The 22,666-nt window shown below is 49.1% G+C and overlaps 1 protein-coding gene across 5 annotated transcripts in view; it reads right to left on the bottom strand.

The window, feature by feature from the left end:
• The window catches only part of TRAPPC9 (trafficking protein particle complex subunit 9), a gene marked incomplete at both ends in the record, with an annotated part of 503,715 nt that overhangs the window by 135,176 nt on the left and 345,873 nt on the right, over nt 1–22,666 (bottom strand). For 4 of the 5 annotated variants that reach the window (XM_080695229.1, XM_080695232.1, XM_080695230.1 and 1 more), the window contains one exon: nt 8,970–9,080. The exons of the other annotated variant lie outside the window; for it this stretch is intronic. In XM_080695229.1, coding sequence (XP_080551355.1) covers nt 8,970–9,080 — 111 coding nt within the window. The remainder of the gene's footprint in view (nt 1–8,969; nt 9,081–22,666) is intronic. 5 annotated transcript variants of the gene reach the window in all.

Genomic DNA, 22,666 nt, shown 5'->3' with positions numbered 1-22,666 from the left:
GTGCTGGGCACCAACAAAGGCATGAGGAAGACAGGGTCCCGCCAATGGCGGCTCCCCTAGACAGATCCCTAGAAGGCGTGGATAGTGTCGGAGGTGAGGTGGACGAGGGCGGCAGGGCGCTCTGGAAGGAGAGCGCAGGACATAGGGCCCCGGTAACCCTCCGTGCTGTGTGTGGCCGGCACTCTTTCTCGGTCTCTCCCTTTTCTGGGACAGTAACAGGACACGGTAAACAAAAGAGGTATGCAAACACACACTGCTTCCATCTTGACAGAAACAGAGAAACCCACAGCCTTTGTCCAGGGCCAGTGTCTTACGATGTCTCCCCTGGTCCTCCACAAGCACTGGAAACGGGCTGCCTCTATGGAGTCTGATGGCCTTTCCCTGGGTGAGACGTCCGGGCTGCCTTTGATCTTCTTGGGTCTCAGGGACCGAGAAGATGACCGTGGAATCAGGGTAGGAGGACAAAGCCAGGCAGGACAACAGGACTTGACAGGCCTCTGTGGCCAGACCGACCCAGACTCGTGTCACCCAGTACAACCCTCGTGTGGCCTCACAGGGTCCCCTATTCCTTGAGGGAGATGGTATCTGCCCTGCAAGCCTCTTCTTAAAGGGCCTTCCCCTGTCCCTGCTTTAGAGCGGCCCATTACTGGCACAGAGGAGTGCTCCACATTCCCAAGGGAAGAACAGAACTGCTCTTTGCGAAGTGGTTACTAAATACGAGACGGGCCCCGTGCCAGGTACCTAGCAGCCCTCGTCCTCCTGGTCCTCACCAGCACAGGGAAGCAGATGTCACCACCCTGCCCCCGCCCCGTGTACAGGTGTCAACACCGATGCTCGGAGGGGTCGCAGAGCCCGCAGATAAGGTGAGGACAGGATGCTAACCCAGTCTCGGGAGCCCCGGGCTCGTGGCCATTGCAGTTCCTCGGGTGCTGGAAATACCAGCCACAACTGCATTTCAGACGATCCCTGCGAGCTCCAGCCACCGCGCTAGAGAGAGAATCGCGTTCACCATTTTATGTGTGCGCCCACGCCCAAACATCTCTGAACACGTGGATGGACACGGCACACGTACTGTGCAGGCCGGATACCCCTTCCCAAACCGGAAGATGAGCCTGGGTAATGGACAAGACGGTGCTAAGCGGGCATAGCTCATGAAGGGAAGGGGACAGAATGCGTCCTGGCGCACACCTCCCACCCCAGAGTGACTCGACGCCTCCCCTGGGTGCCCCCAAGGTCCTGGCTGATCTGCGACGTAGAACTTGACTCACTGTTGGAACCAACAAGTGAGCCAGCGTGGCAGAGCCATAGAGGGCCTGCTGATGGGTATCTGAGTGGGTGTCCTACGAGGCGCAGACATGGACGGGCAGTGTCAGTCAGGACACCGCCCGGATCCCGCCAAGTCGGCTTCCGTGGATGGCAAGCAGGGATGGTACGGTAAGAGTTACGGAGGCGGCGAGATGGATCTGTGAGCCTCCGGGTAACCCTGGCGGGCTGGGAAACGTGAGCGGGTGCAGTAGGCAGGTGTGGTCACATGGTGAGCACAGGGCTGTGGGCCGCTCCTGCAGTGCCAGCAGGTCAAGCTCTAGGAGCCAGAAAAGCTCTGCCTGCCGCTGGCCGCCCTGTGTCTGTCTTGGGCGGGTTCCAGTGGCCGATCGGTCTTCTGAGTTCATGTACGTCTGTGAGACTTTCCGCACGGACACAGATGAAACGACTCCATTCTATCAGCTCATTTCCCCTCGGTTTTGCCGCCAGCGGTCAGGACGGGCAAGCACTCTGCTTGACGGCCGCCTCGTTAGCCGCGTTCCCGGCCAGTGTTCAACACGGAACTATTTCTTTCATTATGTGAAAAATGTGGTGTGAGCCACAGTCCAAGAAGAGACGCAGCGATTTTTCCGGGCCCTAAACACCCTGCTGACAAACCACACGAGCTCCCTCAAGAAGCCCTCTCCCTGAGAGGCACGCTCCCAGAATGGCTTCTGCCCAGCAGACCCAGGCAGCCACCAGCCCAGGACCAGCGGGTGCAGGGTCAGGCTGTGACCATCCTCCTCATCTTCTCTGCCCTCCCGCCACCCACCGTGGAGCTTGAGCCCCATTCCTGGGCGGAACAGGCGTGTGCAAGGTCCAAGCCTCCCCCGCTCCTCCGAGTTGTTTTGTTAGATGGGGATAAAAACCCTTGCCCCAGAGGACCACAGGGAGTGCCAAGCTCCAAGAAGGAGGCAGCTGAAGCAGGGACCACGGTCAGGGATGCTGCTCAGTATCCCAGACGCCCAGGCCTCCTTCTCCTCCTCCCCCACCTCTGATGGGGGCAGAGGGATGCTGTCAGGCCCTTGGTAGCCGCAGCCCATCCCACCCAGCATTCCCAGAGCAACTCGTCCTCGGCCACCCAGCTGCTGGGAGGTTTCCAAGCCCTCCAGGGCCTCCAAGAGCCCTGCCAGGCCAGCACCACCCTCTTCCCTCCCCCACAGCCTCAGGCAGCCGAGGAGATGGGGCACTCTGAGGGGCCCGAGCTGACAGCACCCGTCCTCATCGCCCGTCTACAGACCCCAGGCAGGACAGCACCATAGGTTTTGAGCTATGAGAGAGAAGACTCCAGGGATTTTAGGGGGTGGTGCGCAGGGTACTGGGGACACTCTACCTCTGAGCTAGACCTTCAGCCATATTTTATTTTTTAATTTGAAATGGGGTCTTGCTAGGTTGCTGAGGGTCTAAGTTGCTGAGGCTAGCCTCCAACCTGCAATCCTTCTGTCTCAGCCTCCCAAGTACCGAGATGACAGGTGTACGCCAACACGCCTGGCTAAGTCTGGGCACGGCTTGATGTCCACAGAGCCACTGGGGAGGAGAAGGCATTCAGGTGGCACAAAGATTCAGTGCTAGGCCTTGGCGTTTGGGTGGGGGGGGGCGTACCCAGAGTATCCATAGCATCTCCCAAGTAGCTCTGGGGCAAACATCACAAACATGATCAAGCACCCAGACCCAATACAAACCCAATGAGGAGTAAAAAATAAAAAATCAAGAAAGAAAGACATCAGAGGACAGCCACATACCACCACAGGCACGTGTCTGGCAACGTTCCCAGCCGTCTTCACTCAACGAAAGGCCCGCCAGAGAACAGAGACGAAGAGCAAGCCGAGACTGAACGTGGGTGAGGCGTGTCCGCGTCTCAAGTGCCGAGCCAAGCAATGTGAATAAATACGGCCGGGACAGCTGACGTTAAACGGTGACTGTGATGAGGAGGGGGAACTGTTCCTTTTAAATCATGGTATGGGATTGTGGTCTTTAGAAAAGAGCCCCAGCATTAAATAGGAAAATGTTTACAGATTTTAAAAATTCTTGGATTCGCTTCAAAACGATGGAGGGCACAGGAAGCAGCTCGGGAAGGGCAGAAAAGGCAGGAGGTGGTACCTGCAGAGGCTGGTGTCAAGAGCAAGGGGGTCAGGGTGCTATTTGGGCACCACTTATAGGTATTCAGTATTTCCACAATGAAGCTTTTAGCGTTTGTAAGTAAAAGAGCGTGGAACATGGCTGGTGTGTCTGCGCTGAGCCACGCCAGCAGGTTCCCTACCACTTCGGCTGCCCCACGCCACGGGAGGTGTTGAGCGCCGGTGCAGCTGTGACTGGATTCTAACTCCCCACTGGGCAGCTGAGGAGTTAACTCGAGACACAGAAGGGCGGACAAGGGCAGAAGAGAACCAGCGGACCTGAAACGGCCACTCCGTCTTCATCCACAAGACCAAATGGGCACCTTTTCCTAACAGATGGGCAGAGACATCTGACAGTGCGGGGATGGGTGGGCTTCTTCCTAGAAACCTGATGATGGGGCTCAGCTATCGGACCCCTGGGAAGGGGAATACAAGTTTTCGCTCCCAGGCACGTGGACGCGCTGGTGGCCTGGTGTGGCTTCTGCACTTGGCAGAGGGTATCGGTTGCCAGGGGAGATTGAAATCTCCCAGGCCCCGGCTGCACGCGACCAATCACATCCGCATGCTGGCAGAGGCAGGGGACAGGCAGCACTCTCTTTTTAAAATTCCCTGGGAATTATAATACGCAGCCAAGGCTGGAGCTGCTCATCCCAAGAGCGAGAATTGAGGTAGAAAACCCCAAGTTCACCCGTGACACCCCAGCCTCCAAGACAGCAAGGTGTCACTTCTAGAAGGTGCAGGGACATGGCCCATGGGGAAGCCACCCAGGAATGACAAAGAAAAGCCCAGAAGGAATAGCACTAGCTGGGACTCCTGAGGGGCCACGAGGCCTGAGTCTCCCAGTCCCATTAGGAGGTGCCCACTGAAGAGCCACTGGGTTTCCAGGAAGCGTTAGAAGCTGCCGGTTAGCAGGGTGGGAGTCTGCGGTAGCAGAGAGAGCTCTGACAGGGAACCGTCAGCCCTGAGATCTCTGCAGGGAGCTGCTGACGGAACCAGAACCTCAGCCAAAGGGGTGCGATCGCATCAAGAAGTTCCCCTCATTTTTCTAGAAGCTAAGTCGCTGGAGGACTCTCCTACCTTCCTAGTACTGATACATAGAAAATCCCCACCCCGAAAAAATTCATCTGTAACTCAGAAAGGTGGCAGAAGAGAGCGACCCGGCCAGGGGCGGGGAAGGGATAAAAACTTCTAAACCAGTAGATAACAGTTGAACTACTATGAATAAAACCGCGCCCCACGTGATTAGGTCTTGCTTGGATGATCCCAAAGGCTCTCAGAGTGTCTGGAAGAAGCAAAGGAGAAGCGCTGGGGACGGGTGGGGTAAAGCCAGCCAGTGAGCCGGGCCGCTCCAGGCGGGAAGGAACGGAGTGTGTGATACAGCAGCAAAGGCCGCGGGAGACGAGGCGGAGAAGGCGCAGACACCATAGCCTCCATCTCCTGGGAGACACGTCAGGGTATCAGGCGCAGGGGACCTGTGGGGCAGCTCTTAGCCCCCTACACCCACGCTGCTCTCTGATCCATGTGGGTGCACTGCCAAACAGAAGGCAGGGTGGATCTGTAGGGTCTTCCCTGCCATCACTGTCGCCCGTGGCTCTGATATCAGGTCTCTGCAAGAGAATCCAGGTCCTCTGCATCGAGGGAGGGCGGGGCAGAGCGCAGCATCCTGAGCCATGTAATGAGATAACATCTATTACCATAAATTAGAAAGGGATTTATGCATAAATGAGGGTTATTGTGAAATTTAATTTTAATGGTTTGATAATTCAACACAAAAAAACACAACAATTATCATATCTTAATTTTCTGGTGCACTTGCTGCTGGCGATGCTGTATGTTTCTTAAGAAAGTTTGCGCTGCTCAGTAAAGTTTTCTGCTGTCCCAGCCCAGCTTTGGAGGCCGGATGTGGATGAGGCCAGTTCTGCGGGATGTCCTCTGAGCTGCTGTGGCTAATCCTGCAAAGAGTCGCGCTGCCCGCCTGAGTTCAGCAGGAAAGGCCCGCCGCTACACACCCGCACAGCCGCGGCAAGACCTGGCTTCCTGTCCAGGGGAAGACAGGCACAGAGTACGCTCCACGGAGAACAGAGGTGAGCACGGAGGATGCAAAGCCTGGGAAGGCCGGGCCTCGAAGGGCACCGCTCCTGGGAAGGGAACGAGGGGCCATGGTGTGCATGGCTGGAGAGGCTTCCAGCATCGTGGCCCTAGCGGGGCCCAGCACTTAGCACCCCAACAGACCGGGGGGCACAAAACTAATGGCGATGGAGCAGAGGCACAGGGTGCAGCCACAAACTAAGAAGCTGAGAGGCACGTCCCTGGGTCCCACCGGGCCTTTTAGAGAAGACAGAAGGAAGGCGGGAGAAGTGCTTCCTACGGCCACTCACTGCAACGTGATGCTTCGAACTCACAGATCACACAGGTATTCGTGAGAGCCAGGTTTGTAGTGGTGCCTTCCTGTAGTGCCAGGATTTGGGGGCTGAGATGTAAGGACTGCGGGTTTGAGGCCAGCCTCAACAATTTAGCAGGACCCTGTTTCAAAATTAAGCTCAGGGTGGTGGCACGTGCCTGCCATCCCAGTACTTGGGAGACTGAGACAGGACAATCACAAGTTCAAAGACCAGGCTGGGGGTGTCACTCAGAGGTAGAATGTCTCTGGTTCAATTTCCAGTACCAATACATACATACATACATACATACATACATACATACATATATACATGCATACATACATGCATACATACAATCTTTAAGAAATATAGTGGCAAGAGTAGCATTTTATGTATTTTATTTGGGGTGCTGGGGATTGAACCCAGGATATTCTACCTCTGAGCTATATCCCCAGCCCATTTTATTTTTTACTTTGGAACAGGGTCTTGATAAGTTGCTGAGGCTAGCCTTGAACCTAGGATCCTCTTGTTTCAGCCTCCCAGGTACTGGGATTACAGGTATGTGCCACCACAGCCGGCTGGTATTTCTAATTCAGCAGGCATCCTCAGCCACAGCGGCTCTGGAGATGGTGCCAAAGATGGCCTCCCAGACAGGCACAGTGAGGGCCTCTGGGGTGCCCACTACTCCCAACCAGGACAGCAAGATGCCTGTCCCGGCAGCTACGTGGAGCGCCTGGCTGGGCCGGACACTGCCAGTCACGCTGCGTGCCTGTCGTCCCAGCCGGGAGAGTCCTTATTTATTCCTTTGCTACTCCTGGAGCCTGACACAGGGCTTGTCGCACAGCAAGATCTCAAACTATCAATATTTATTGAATGAATATTTTATGAATGAATAAAAGAATACGTGAGTTCCGAGCCTTTTGAAATGAGAAGTTAAGCAAAAGGTTTAATAAAGAAGAGGCCCGAGGCATCAAACCAAATTGCGACTGTGCGCAACTGGGCTCGTTAATACCGCCCAGGCTCCCAAGGCCCAGCGCGATTCAGACTCCCTCCGTGGAACCAGCCGAGCGGTTTATAACTTTCTTAAAGTCTTTTGTGTTGGTGTTAGAAGATCACCAGATTTATGTTCTCTGGGATCTTGGGCTCCCTCAAAATAACCAGACAAAGAGACAGGAGAGAGAGCAGAGAAGTCCCCACACAATTAAGGAGGAGCCCTGGGCAGCGCTGGCGCCTCCGAGGGCTCCTGTCCATCTCCTAAGGAGCCTGAGATGCCGCATCCAGCCCGGCCCCAGGGCACGCAGCCGTGAGGGCCCCGGGGCCTGCGCACCCCAGCCACGTGGCGATCCTGGCGGATCCTGGCCGCGCAGAAAGACCGACGCAATCCTGGAAGCGTCTCCTTATGCCTCTCAAAGGAAGGTCACGGAGGCCTCCGAGCCACTGGGTCGCCACCTTCCAATGATCGCCCACACTGGTCCTGCACTAGGGCTCTGGGACCTCAATTTACATTCACATATGTCATTAGCATGCACATTAAATATGGATATCCTAAAAGCCACCTCATAGAGAGTGCATTAGCATAGAAATGAATAAGGTGGCATATTTACGCAATGAAATATTAATAGCAGTCAAATGAAAGAATCAGATGGTATTTTTAGCTCCAAAGTCTAATGCTGCTCATTTGAAGTTTTCTGAAGGGCACATGTGCTAGGGAATCACTTACGTCATTAAAAAAAATTTCTCAAGATAATATTTTGGTGTAGAAATACGTATATATGATAAAAACAGTAAAACGTGCACACGAATGATCCCATCGCCTCCAAGATCAGAGCCTCCCTGAGCAGAAGGGAGGAGAAAGAAGGTCGGCGCAAGGCGGGCATGAGAGCAGCCGTTGGCTCCTGTCGATTCGCTCATTTTTACCAACATTTTCTTATGAAAATGTTTAAATATGAAGAATATAACAGTGGAAGTAGACCCCTGCATGCCCCTGGGAAACACTCCCATTAACAATGCACCGTGTACATCACCACCACCTCTCCCTCTGGCCCGCTCTGCCCACCTCCCCTTGCCCATCCTATTGTTAGGCGCTTCCAAGACAATGGAGACGTGGCACACCAGCCCCAAACCCTTCAGTGTGCGTTTCATCACCTAGAGCTCCATACTTGCTGTCAGTTTTTGTTTTGTTGTTTGTTGGACATTTGACAGATGGGGAAATGTACAAATCTCGAGGGAGCGTGTGCTGAGTTTTAACAAGTGTAAGTGCTTGGGTAAGCAAACCCCTCTCCCATTACCGCTGACCACCAAGACACCTGCCACTGCCCTGTGCAGGTCATACACCAGCCCAGCCTCTCAAGGGACAGGCTCGGCCTCGTCCCGCAGACGGGCTCCACGTGGATGGACTCGCACAGTGCCTCGGGGCGAGTCCTTTCACTCCCTGTAACGCTGCCAAGATTCACCCGCGCTGTGGTGTGAACACTTGGCTTATTTCCATGGTGGGGTACACGCCATTTGCAGGGAAACACCACCAGTTGTTTTTCCCTTCTTTTATCAGGGACACCGAGGGCTCTTTCTCTTTGGGGTCTTAGAAACGCTCTTCTACAGCTCTTTTTGAGACTATGTTTTAATTTTTCTGGAGTTAAAAAAAAATAAGGTTGAAATCCCTGGGCAAAGGAGAAGTGTCTTTACTTTTGTGAAAATCGGCCAGGATATTCCTACTCCTGGTGCCACCCTATCTTATATCCCTACAGCCAGGCTGGAGAATTCCAGTTGCTTCACATCCTTGTCCACACTCGGTGCTGGCGTTTCTATCTTAAACATTTTGACCGATGTGCAGGGAGTGGTCTCTTGTTGTGGTTTGAATTTGCATTTTCCTCTTGACTAATCATGTTATGTCAGGCATTTTTTTTTATTTCCTTGAGAGAGAGCTCTAGAGCAAATACAGTAAAATACTATGCGAATATATCATATGTTTGAAGTATTTTGCAATCCAAATTTTTAAAATGCTGTTCCTTCCATAGGTGTGTGGCCCTGTGCCCAGACTGAGCTCAGAGGCAGGGCTCGCTGGAGTGGGGAGGGGCCGTGGTGGCCCTGCCCAGGCGCGTGCCAGGGCCCTGGCCACGCTCCCAGCAGCTCTCCCACCTCATGGCCCCCCGTGGACATGCGCTGCACTTACCGCTGGCACTCGCCGGCGTGCAGGATCAGCTCTTCGTTGCTTCTGGCGCTGACCGTCAGCTCGTGCTCCGTGGAGTTGAAGACGTCCAGGAGCAGGTGGCACTGCCGCGTGCTGTGTGGAGAGACAAAAGAAGGCTCAGAATCCTCCCCCAGCCAAAGGGGAAGACCGCCTTCCAGGTGGGGATGTGAATCCTACCCAAAGGCCAGGCGCCCTGTACACAGAGGCCTGCTGAGAAGCCTGAAGTGACCTTGGGCACAGGTCCTCCTGGGGGTGTGTCTAGAATTCAGCCCTGCCCCGGGCAAACCAAGCACCCTTGGGACAGGATGATTCTCCGCACCTGGGCACAGGGAAGGTCTGGAGCAGCTGGCTAGTAAGCTGACCCGAACCCAAGGCACACAGCGTCACTCAACAAAGACCACCGCTGACAGAGGAGCCCTTCACTCCCAGGTACCGCCAAGGTGCTGAGCGTGGCGGCGTGAGAAGCCGAAGCCAGGCCACGATGGCTGTCCACACAGCACCAGGGCTCCACCTCACTCCCCGCAGCTGTGCCAGAGACTGTAGTGAGCTTGCCACCGTGTGAAACCTCCACTCCGTGGACTGCTGCCGAGCAGGAAAGCTATATTCTCACGTCCTACTGTGAGGACAGCCCGGGTGGCCAAGCTCCAGCCAAGAAGACACAGCGCCCGAGACGTCCCACCCAAGCAAAAGACAAGGCCTCCAGAGAAGATGTGTGTAGCCCCTGCCCTTCCCTTCCCTTCCTCCCTGGACGAGTCAATGCAGGAAGCTCAGCAACCATTCAGAGAAGGCCACAAAACTGACAAATCCACAGGCTGCAGCCGAGGGCACGGGGAGCAGAGGAGAGGGAGCGGCGCCCTGGAGCGGCTGGGCAGCCTCACCGCACTCCACTCACCTCTGCCCTCCACACTCACGAGCTACGCGGGTGAGATATTTTAAGAGGCCAACGCAGGCTCCATCTGTGTCAGCCACTATCTGCTTGGTCTGCGTCACAGTGGAATGCTTGCCTGACACAAGGTCCCAAATAGCGCGTGATAGGTGATCGATGAATGTAGGCTGATCTAAACAGCATGGCCAGGCCCCCTTCCCAGGCAGATGGAGAAGATTCCAGAAGAGGAGAGGCGCATCCTTCCTGGAGGCACAGGGAATGTGGTGTTCCTTGAGGGAGGGACAGAGTCAAAGATCTGCGCTCCGGGTCATTTCTAGCTTAGTGTGGCTCCAAAACATGCAAAGGGCAGCTGAGTTCTTGAATGCATTCCCCAGGCGGAGGCAAGGTGTTGATGCGTTAGTACAGCCAAGCGCAGAGGCCCCGCTGCGTGCCCAGGCCGCGGCGCTCCGTCGCTGTATCCCAACGCGCCTAGGACACCACCATCGCCTCCCTGCTCACCCCGAGCAGGGAGGGGGCTCAGGAGGGGACAGGCACACTGAGGCAGGGACCAAGGCTGCAGACTTAGGGCTCCATGACCTTCGACGCCACGGCAGCGGCGCCTGGCTTCCTAGGACACACCTGTCCTCTGCTGCCCTCAGAGGAGGAAGATGCAGTACAAAAGGGGGCTGCGGCACGCCAGGGGCTCACACACACGCACACACGGACACAGACACTGTCAAACGGCCGCCGGGCACGTGGGAAATACTGGCTTCTCAGGACGTGTGCCTGTGACCTCTCGAGGGAGAGGGAGGTGGGTTTCTGGTACAAACTGCGCTGTCAGTGTGGCGCGGCCATTTTCGATGACAGGCTTGTGGTGGCGGATGCTGGGGCCCCTGGGTGGGGCTGCCTTCCCCAGAGGTTTGGTGCTTGGGAAACAATCACCCCTTCTGACAGCTGCCTACCAGGGCCCCTTTGTGGGGCTCACGAGAAAATGAGCTTCCAAAAACGGAGTCTTTATCACAGCGAGATCCTTCACCAGAAACGGGAACTCGTACAACATTCATCAGAGGGGGAAAGGGACGTGATTTTGAAGGCCTGGCATAAAAGGCTCCAGTATACGTCGCCCACTCAGGGCACGTGGCACTTAGGACGCTGGCAGGAAGGCGCAACGTTGCGCAAGGCGGTGGGCCGCGCATCGCCTCCCTGACGCACTGTCTGGCGTGGGGGCGTCTGGAGCTGGGTTTCTATTGCTTCTAATTGTTGACATGACGGTGCATCGGTGGGCCTTTGTTTTCTTATCTGTTGCTCGTAAGTTAATTCCCCTCCCAGCCTGCACAGCACGGGGGATGGCTTCTGTAAGGCACTCTGTTTGGGCACAGAGTTTACTCTGACCTCACGTTTGCTTTTCTGGTTTTTTATTTTTCTTGCGCCATCTTCCTATGGAATAGGAAAACCTGAGAACACTTCCTGGAAGAACTGAGGTGGAGCAAGTCTCTGAAGGGCGGATCCGCTTATCTGGCTCTGGGGAGAGAAGGGGCAAAGGTGTAGGGGCGGGAGGCGCTCAGTCATCTGAGGAGTGCCAGGCCGAGCCGCCGAGTGGGACCAGGCTGCCGACAAGCACATTCGAGCAGAAAGAGGAGGACGTGCGAAACGACCTCAGGATGGCGGAGATGCATTATTTTCTCTGCCCAGAATTGAGAATTTTATTAATTAATTCACCTGACATGCATTTTTTGAGACCCTCTTCTGTGTTCTAAATACCTGGGATGTAGAAGGGAACAAGAAAAAGAGTATCTCTGATTTCATGTGAATTCCACTGCAGTGGAGGTCAGGGTGGGGAAGAGTTAAAACAATAAAACATTTTGGTCTAATTTTTTTTAAAGTTAGAAAAAAATTGGTTTTAAAATGTTGTTGAATAAAGGGTTAAGATGCACAATCTTAACATTTCTATAATGGTTAAGTTATTAGGAGAATAAATTCACAGGAGCAATGCCGTGCACGATTCACAAAGGAAGAAAGGCAACAAAATGCGTGCGCCACGTTAGCGTGGACTGTCATAAAGTTTTACGGAGAACCGTAAAGATAACAAATAAATGCAGAAAGGTATTATGTGCAATGATGGGGAGACAATATTTTTAAGTAAGTTGCTATTTTCCAAATTTACATAAATTCAATGCTACTTGATAAAAAAAAAATGTCCTGACAAAGTTTTGTTTTGATACATTTTGACCCGCTTTTCTAAAGTTTATATGTAGGAGCAAAGGGCCCAAATCACACAAAACAGTGATGAAAATTTTTGTGGAAGGGAACTGACCTACTAAATATAGAGAAAAATTACAAGGCTATGAATGAAGATGGAGGGGCTGGGACAGTGGGAGATAAATACCCGAGTTAAAGACACCCCAAAGCAGACTCGGGGCCATGAACTAGAGGAGTGACTGAGACAGCGATGCCGGATAACAAACAAGAAGATGCGGCAGAGCGCGGAACAACAGACAAGGAGACCCCTACCTCACACCACGGCAAAACGGATCCCAAGCAGTTCAGTATCTGCCTAAATATAAAAAGCAACACTCTAAAACTTTTGAAAATAGAGATGAATAGCTTAAGACATTGAAAGAGAGAAAGGTTTCTCAATGAGTTATAAGAAATATAAAACTTAAAAGAAAAGGGGAAGTGCTGGCTATAGTATGGCAGAATGATAACCACTAGTAAGCCAAAGCAAAACAAACCACTGAGAAAGGTGCTGGCACTGTGGCAAACTGAAGGTTTTTATGGAGAACTCCTCTAAATCACCAAGAACGGCCTCAACAGAAAATAAACCAAAGGACTGAAACGGACGATTGAACCTAAAGGAAATCCAATGGTCAAAACACAGAAACGGGCCCAATGCATCCAGTGGACCAACAAATAGAAATAAAACCCTAAGAGAATAGATTCTACTCAACCTAGGAGAAATATTTAAAAAGTAATCTCATACCAAGGGCTGGCTACCCATGTACATCAACAGCCAACGTGGGAATTTTCACTCGTAGCCAGTGGGAGCAGAGATTAGAAAACTCCTTCCAGAGAGAGAGCCAGGAACGCTCAGCCAAGCAGATGAATCTTGGACCTATTGATTTCAGTTCTAGTCATAAATCTTTTTTTAATTTTATTGGTACACTGTAATTATATATCATTGTAAGACTGAAAGCTATATCAACATGTATGTACACGGTACTTCACGCCCTACGCTCCCCTCCACACATGTCAGTAAGATTGCTTGTGACACCTTCACATACCAGCGTATTATTTGGACTGTTTCCTTCAACAGTCCTCCTTTTCCCCTAATCGCCTCCCACTATTCTACTAGACTCTCCTACATCTTGGATCAACTCAGAGCACAGGAGAAGGACATACTTACAAATGTTTATAAGCCAGGCATGGTAGTGCACACTTGTAATCCCAGCATTTGGCAGGCTGAGATAGGAGGATCGAGGTTCACGAACACCCTCGGCTATTTAGTGAGGCCCTTTGCAACTCAGTGAGACCCTGTTTCAAAATAAAGAGTAAAAAATAGGGTTGGGGTGTAGCTCGGAGGTAAAATGCCCCTGGCTTACATCCCCGGTAACACACACACACACACACACACACACACACACACACACACACACTATGTTTATAGCCAGGCATGGTGGCACACAACTGTAATCCCAGTACTTGGGAGGTTGAGACAGGAGGATCGCGGGTTTGATGACAAATTCAGCAACTTAGTGAGACTCTCAAAAACTTAACAAGACTGTCTCCAAGTAAAACGTCAAATAGGGCTCGGGTGTCACTAGAGGTAGAGTGCTCCTGGGCTAGTGTCACAAAAGACAAATGAGTTTACAAAAGCCAAGAACTGCTTTTAACTAAGTCCACATCAACTGAAGAGCAGGCAGAGGGGGCGGTTATAGGGTTGAAGGCTCCGCGGAGGTGAGGATGAATGTAAAAGGCCTGTCCCCTCAGCACGGCGCCATCACCCAAGTTGCAAGTGTATGATACACACAGTAGATATATATGCTTCTCAAGCTTTACGGCATCTTAAAACACTCCACCTTGTTAATAAACACCAAGTTTACAATAATAAGTCATTCCTGTGAGTAAGGAAAATCACTATAGGGAGGAATATGTAGAGTTTCGTGGTATATTTTATGTCTTTAAATTAAAAAGAAGGAAATATATGAAGCAAATTGTTAAAATTTGACAAATCCACATCGTGAGTAGATTGATCTCCTCATGACCTTTCTTTGTTTGCTATAGTTGAGATGTTTTTACAAAAAGTACTTCTGAAGTTGTTCCAACTATTGTCTTGCCTGGATACCACCAGAAAGCTAAGCCTGAGAGATAGGTTCACAGGGGCAGTGCTAGAGAAGAGAGGCCAGGAACAAGACAGGTACATGTTGTGGGGCACAGATGCCAGATCCCCATGGGTTCTCTGTCTTGCGCCTTCCTGCGCTGGCACCGGTCCCCCTCGGGGGTCCCTCTGAGGTGTACGGGGACTGTACTCCAGAACTGTGCACCTGGGTCCCAGAAGATGGCGTAACTTCGCCCACTCTTGCCCTCAGTGGTCCAACTTTCCCCTGGCTGCGTGTGGAGGGGAGGGGCATGTTGGTTCTCAGGCATTATGCATACACTGCAGAACAGGGGCCCAGGGTCGTCTAGTCCTGGAGCATGGGGGATAGTCCAGAAAGCAAAAGCTGCTCAGCAACGCTGAGGTAAAGCGCTCTCAGGTTGCACCTGCATAGACCTGGTTGTCATGGCAACAGCCGGTGGAAGAAGTGGGTTGTGATATACATCAGGGCACAAGACTTGTGGGATACAGATAGTTTTTAACAATTAAGTGCATCTCCTGAAAACACCAACAGGGAGTTGGAAACACCTTCAGATCCAGCGCCAAAGGAGGGCCTCCTTGTAGAAATGACATCTTGTTTAAGACTCAATAGACAAGAAAGCAATCCTGTGAAGGAGAAAGCCTTCCAGGGAGGACCAGCAACAGATGCAAAACTGCAAAGGGCGATGTGACTGCGGACAGAACGCACGAAGGAGTGGCAGGAGATGAGTGACGAGGAAGGTCGGAGGAAATACCCGTGCCATTCTAAGCATGACCAGACGCTATTTTGAGAGTTTTAAGCAGATGACTGACAGGAATTGGTTTTTGTGGAAAAACGATGATGATTTCCAATTCTGGAAAAGAGGGAGTAAGCACATAGTCCTATCTCTCCTACTGCCTGCAACTGACTTTCATCTAGAAATCCTAGCTGGAGCAGATGGGGCTGGAGACTCCACAAGCAAGCCGCAGAAGGCAAAGTGCAGTAGGAGACCAGACGCCTAATTCTGACCTGGGAGTGAGTTCCATTGCTCCAGTGACCCTAGCCTCAACCAAACAGTGGCCAGCTCAGAGGTGTGTGCAGGAGCCCAGAGGTATGCACAGGAGCTCAGAGGTGTGTGCAGGAACTCGGAAGTGTGCGCAGGAGCTCAGAAGTGTGCACAGGATCTCAGAGGTGTGTGCAGGAGCTCAGAGGTGTGTGCGGGAGCTCGAAGATGTGCGCGGGAGCTCGGAGGTGTGCTCTGGGAGCTCAGAGGTGTACGCAGGAGCTCAAAGGTATGTGCAGGAGCTCCAAGGTGTGTGCAGGAGCTCAGACGTGTGCAGGAGCTCAGAGGTGTGTGCAAGAACTCAAAGGTGTGCGCAGGAGCTCAGAGGTGTGCTCTGGGAGCTCAGAGGTATGCACAGGAGCTCGAAGGTGTGTGTGGGAGCTCAAAGGTATGCACAGGAGCTCGAAGGTGTGCACAGGAGCTCGAGGGTGTGCACAGGAGCTCAGAGGTGTGCGCAGGAGCTCAGAGGTGTGCGCAGGAGCTCGAAGGCGTGTGCGGGAGCTCAAAGGTGTGCACAGGAGCTCGAAGGTGTGCACAGGAGCTCGGAAGTGTATATAAGAGATGGTGGAAAGAGGCTCAGAAGCCTCTGTTGCTGGTACAACCAGTGGGGAAGGTTTTCTGAAGTAGAGAAAGAAAGTAGGACATTCAGTGCCTTTCTCTTCCTTCCCCTCCATTTTCTCCCAGTCCACCTCTAAACATTTCCCTAAGACAGACACAGCATGTTGATGGCCATTGGGGGTGCACAGGTACACGCCATAGGGAGAGCCCAGGAGCTCAGGTTCCAACCATGGTACCAACTTCCAAGGGAAAGGAAACTGACAGACAAGAGGCTAAGATGACAGAGAATGGAAGAGTCCAAGAAATTAAAGTGGACACCTGAACCAAAGACAAAGAGAAACATCTCGGCAAAGCAGGGGCAGGTATGAAGGAAAACCAGAGGTACACTTCAGGAAACGAACCACCAAATGGGAAAATTAGCCAGATGGTAAATCATCTCAGGAACTGAGAAGGTAAGTGGGCAGAGGCTCAGGATGGATGGAAAATAAACAAACAATGCCCTTGGTCACCTGGATCTGAGGGTCACTCGGGGAGTCTGCCACCCCAAGTGGTGGGCTAGTCACTCTCCAACGGTGTGTGGCACACTTACAAAGAACCATATTCTGGATGAAGAAGAGAAAATCAACTCCAAAACCCAGAAAAGAAGAGAAATCAAAGTATGTTTCCGGACCACAAAGGAAATAAATTAGTAAATTTGAAGACAGATTAATAATCGTCCAATAGGAATAATAGAGAGAAAAATGATGGGGGGACAGTACTATGGTACAAAATAGAAATCTGAAAATTGTGAGATAAGAGATTCAGAAACAAGAAGAAAAACCAACATGTAGCCCTTGAAGAAACAATGGCTGAAACCTTCCAAATCTGGCAAAAGACACAAACCGACTTAGGAACCTCAGCAAACCCTAAATAGCATAAAGAAATTTAAAAAAATAAATAAATAAAAACCCTTGCCTAGAAACATCCACTCAGACTGCAGACAGCTAAAACGAAAACAATCCAGAAAGCTACTAAGGCAAACAATGTATTTTATACAATGGCCAGAGCAGCTTTAAAAAGTGTGAAGGTGGCTGGGCGTGGTGGGCACGCTTGTGATCCCAGCATTCGGGAGGCTGAGCCAGGAGGATCGCGGTTCACAGACAGCCTCAGCTACTTAGTGAGGCCCTTTGCAACGCAGTGAGACCCTGTTTCCAAATAAAGAATAAAAAATAGGGCTGGGGTGTAGCTCGGAGGTAGAATACCCCTGGGTTCCATTCCCAGTACCTACCAAGAAAAGAAAAGTATGAAGGTTTCTCACCAGAAGCCAGGGAGGGAGGGCAGACGAAGCAAACTATTTTTAAAGCACGGAAAGGAGCATGTAACTGTCTACACCAGCAAAGACGCACTTCAGGAATGACGGCACCATAGACCTTCTCAGTGGCAGGATGGTGGGCACGTTCGTCAGCAGCAGGACCTCCGTGAGAACGTTCTTACAGGGGACGCAACCCTGCGAGGAGGCGGGGTGTGCAAGGGAAGACGACGGTACCTGAAACGGTGAGTACCTGGCTAATGAGAGCATCCTAGCTGGCTATGTCAAAGATAAAGGGTGATTAGGAGCAAAAGTAGAACCCAGAGCACATGTCAGCGCAGGGGAAATTGGCAATGATGAAGAGAGACACTAGATACAAGGGCTACATCACCAAGAATGCACGGCAGCTCTTAATGTGCATGCATTTCACTCCACAGCTCCAAAATAATCAGGCAGACAGCTGAGAGGATTCATGGACAAAACCACAATTCTGGTGGGAGGCTTCAGTGTTCTTCTCTGGGTAATCGACAGAACAAACAGATATAAACCCAGCAAGAATGTGGGAGAGATAAAGGCGTCAACCGCACACATCTGACCGATCCTTCAACACTGCACCCAACAACTAGGGCACACGCACTTCTAATGTGCACAGCAGTGCTCCCGGCGAGGTCATGTTGTAGGCCATGAAAAAACTAAATATGTAAAAGGCTACGTAACATACACAGTATGTTCTCAGAGCATACACAGTATATTCCCAAAACAAAACATGATCGGTCTAGAAATCAATGGCAGGAGAACACCTAAACATTCCAAATATTTGGAAACTAATCAACACACCTCACAATATCCCACTGGTCAAAGAGAAAGGAAAACACAATAGAAGTTTGACAACATTTTGAAGTGAATAAGAATAAAGAACCGGATTCCAAAAATCAGTTGGCTTGGCCTAAAGCAGCACTTAGAGGAAGACGTACAGGGCTAAATTATTCATTAAAGAGAACAAAAGGCTTCAAATAAACAAGCTTCTAAGGAAACTAGTAAAAGAGCAAACATTCAACGTAAGCAGAAGAAAACAATGAGCAGGAATCAGATGATGGACCCATTCTCGATTTTCTAAAGAATCTCTACGCTCGTTTCCATACCAGCTGTCTAACTTGCAATGCCAACAGTGTAGGCGAGTTCCTATTTCCCCAGATCCTCGGCAGCATTTATTGTTGTTTGACTTTTTAATGATTGCCATTCTGATGGGGGTTAGAAGGAATCTCAGTGTAGTTCTGATTTGCATCTCTCTGATTGCTAATGATGTTGAACATTTGTTCATGTATTTATTGGATATTTGCATTTCTTCTTTTGTGATACATCTGTTTAGTTCAATAGCCCATTTCTTGATTGTATTTTTGTTAGTGTTGTGTCATTTAAGTAGTTTGTATATTCTAGATATATTCTCCCTTCTGTAGTCTCTCTCTTTAGACTTTTGGTGGTTTCCTTTGATGAGCAGAAATGTTTTAGTGTAATGCCTCCCCTAGTAACTTCAAAGTGTCTGGTCTAATTTCCAGGTCTTTCATCCACCTCAAGTTGACTCTTGTGCAGGTTGAGAGGTAGGGATTTAATTCCATTTTTATACAAATGGATAACCAATTTTCCCAGTGCCATTTGTTGAAAGGCTATCTTTTCTCCAATGTATGTGTTTAGTCCCCTTGTCAAAAATCAATCCACAAAAATGTGTGGATTGATTTCTGCATCTTCTAATCTGTTCCATTGGTCTATGTGTCCATTTTTATGCTGAAGTCATCCTGTTTTTATTACTATAGCTCTGTAGTATAATTTAAATTCAGGAATCGTGATGCCTCCTACATGGCTTGTATTGTATTGCTTTGGCTATTCTGGGTCTTTTGTTTCTTCATTTGAAATTTAGGGCTGATTTTTCTAGGTCTATGAAGAATGATTTTGGTATTTGATTGGGACTGCATTGACTATATAGATCACTTTTGGTAAAATGGCCATTCTGATATTTATTTTGCCTATGCAAGATAATGGGTAATCTTTCTATTTTCTAAGATCTTTAATTTCTTTCTTTAGTATTTTATAATTTTCATTATAGAGGTCTTTAATCTGCTTGGTTAGATTTAAACCTAGGCATTTTATTGTTTTGAGGTTCTTGTGAATAAAATTGTTTTCTGGACTTTTCAGTGAATTCATTGTTGACATATAGAATCACTATCAATTTTTAGATTGAGTTTGTATCCCTCTACTTTGCTGAATTTATTAATCAGTTCTAGAAGTCTAGGTTCAGTTTTTGGTTCTTCTATATACAGGATCATATCATCTGTGAATAGATATAATTTTGGTTTTTCTTTTATATTTGAATTTCTTTGATATCGTTCTCTTATCACTGGCAAGAGTCTCGAGGACTATATTAAAAGGGAGTGGTGATAGAATAGTTTAGGAATATGTGTGTGTGTGTGTGTGTGTGTGTGTGTGTGTGTGTGTGTGTGTGTTTAGAGCAGTACAGTTCACAATAGCCAAATTACGGAACCAACCTAGGTGTCCATCAACATGTGAATGAGTTACAAAATTAAGGGATATACACACAATGGAATTCTACTCAGCAGCAAAGAACAAAATCAAGTCATCAGTAGTAAAACGGATGAACCAGAGAACATTACGTTCAGTGAGAGGATCCAGCACAGAAAGGGAAGGGTCATATGCTTTCTCTCATGTGCAGAAGCTGGGGAGTAATCCAGTTAACAGAAGGACTTGAGGCGGAATGCAGTGGAGCCAGGGAGGTGGTCTAGAGGAAGGGTTGTGGGAGGGAGAATCAAGAATCAAGGAAGGAATCAGCTCCACCGACATTACCTACATATGTGAGAATACCAGCATCAATCTCAATATCCCGAATCGGGAAGGAGGAGTGAGAAGGAGCAGGGGAAGGCCCAGCGAGGGCTGTGTGCCTGTGTGCCACCAGCACTGTGAACTGTGATGTGAGACTAGAGTGCACCGACAAAAATAGTAAATAAAAGAGCCAGGCGTGGTGCCGCATTGTAACCCCAGCAGTGGAGAGGCTGAGACAGGAGGTCCTGGTTCATGGACAGCCTCGGCTACTTAGTGAGGCTCTCTGCAACTTAGCGATACCCTGTTTCAAAATAAAGAATAAAAAACAGGGCTGAGGGAGTAGCTCAGAGGTAGAATGCCCTTAGGTTCAATCTTCAGTGCTGCAAAAAAAAAAATTAATAAAGAAAAAGGACAAGAATCAATGAAAAAGAAAACAGAAAAAGAGGTAATTAATAAACTATACTATGTTTCTGTAGAGAGAGCAATGCATTGACAAACCTCTAGCTGTAATGACGGAGGGTGAATAAAAAGAGATGACGGAAATGATCAATGTCATTAATAAAAGAGGGAGGGCCACTGTGGCTGTCAGAGACATTAGGGCAGCAAGGAAGCTCTTACAAAGATTTACAAGGAAATCACACAGGAAACAGGTCACGTTCTTAAGGGTCACAGGCCACCAAAACCCTCCTCAGAAAAAATAAGTACTCTGCAAAGCCCTATATCTAAGTAAACATAATGTTTATTAAGAGAACTCTGTAAATAAAGTCTATAGGTCCAGATTCTTTCCTGATGAATTCGACCACCCATTCAAAAAGAAGTAACTATATGATTTCTTCCAGAACGCAGAAGTAAAATGAACACTTCCCAAAACATTTTATGAGACCAGCAAAGTATCAAAACTAGACAAAGAGAAAAAAATAACAAATATGTTTCATGAATATGAGATCAATAATCCTCAAAAAAATGTTTTTGATAGAGAAAAGGCATTTGACAAATGTCAAATTCCATTTGTGATTTTTAAAAAGTTCAACAAGCTAATAATAGGAAATATCTTTAATTTAATAAAAATATTTCTGTATGCTAAAAATATAAACACTGATGAGTGCAATCAAAGACCTAATAAGTAGAGGTATATACAAGGTTTACAGACCAGAAGACACAATTTGCACTTGGATTCTCCCCAAATTACTCTACAGATTTTAAACAGTTCTGATCAAAACCCCAGAAGGACACTTCATAGAGGTAGACAGCCTCATCTGAAGATTTATATGGAAATACAAAAGAACTAGAATTGACAAAGCAAGTAAAAGGAGAAAGGTGGCAGACTGTTCACTTTTAAGAGTTATAAAATGCACTGACCAAGACAATATAGTATTGTTTAAAAAAAATAGGCACAAAGTTCTTCAAAGCAGACTAGAACCCAGAAATAGAATTACACTGGTACGGCTGCTGAGGGTCAGGGAGGGGCTGGGGACAGGAAGCAATTGCTAATGGTGTCAAGGGTTCTTTTGAGATGATTAAAAAAAAGTTCTGAAATTAGATTGTGGAGATGGCTAAAAAAACCAAACAAACAAACAAAAAAAAAACAACCCTGTGAATATACTAAAACGCTTAATGGACCGTTCAAGTAGGTGAACTACGTGCTGTGCAGATTATATTATTTCAAAAGGAAAAAACTATTTGAGATCCTGAAGGCACAGGAGGCATGAGCACCTGGAAGCTGCTGGTCAGGGATGTACCTACAGTCTCAACTTGGTGGCGTCACTACTTTACCTCCCAACAGACCCCGCTCAGCCACGGCGGCTCTGATGAACGCACAGCGGAGGCTCTGCTCCACTGGCTCATTCATGCTCAGGACGGACCACCGGCTAGAGAAGAGGAAGTAGAGGACGCCCCAGTGAGCAGCACGGGCAGGTTTCTACACCTGTGCCTCTGGGCCCGCCTCGAGGTCTGCACGGTGCTCATCTGATCACAACCCATCCACAGCATACTGAAATCCTTGCAGTGCGTCAAAAAACAATGTGAAAAAGACGACATCCGGCCAAGCGTGGTGGCGCACGCCTGTAATCCCCGCGCTTGGGAGGCGGAGACAGGAGGATCGCGTTGGTTCGGAGCCAGCCTCGCTGGCTTAAAAGACCCTGTTTCCAAATAAAAAAAATATAAAATAGGTCTGGGCGTGTAGCCCGGAGGTAGAAGGGCTTCCAGTACCACCAAAATATAAAAAATAATAATAATGAAAGATGGCATCCAATGACAGTATGTACACGTGGACACTTCATTTCTGGAAGTAACAGCCTGAATTAACCAGTGATTACTCGGGGATAAGCACTTACAAGGAGCGACCTGAAGTCGTGCTTTATATCATGACTTGGAAATCAAACTCTACAGTGATTAAACAGACAAGCAGAACTTGAAAAGTACACAATACAAGAATCCTGAATATAAGGTTGAGAAAAACTGACCAACGACTGAAGCTGAACAACCTACCTTTCAACGTACATTCAATCCCCAAACCAAATGTGCCATATTCATTTTTAATTGATACTTATAAATATATTATTAGTGTATAAGACTGTTAAAGAGAAAAAAATTTAAATCTATTCTAAAGTAATATTTGATACTATTCATTTTGGTACTAGGGATTGAATCCAGAGGTATTATACCTCCTAAATATACCCACAGCTCTTTTTTTTTTAATTTCCAATTTTGCTAAATTACCGAGGGTCTCGCTAAGTTGCTGAG

This window comes from Muscardinus avellanarius (assembly GCF_963383645.1).
Source record: "Muscardinus avellanarius genome assembly, chromosome: 4".
Classification (NCBI taxonomy): Eukaryota; Metazoa; Chordata; class Mammalia; order Rodentia; family Gliridae; genus Muscardinus; species Muscardinus avellanarius.
This window is presented reverse-complemented; position numbering and strand designations above follow the sequence as displayed.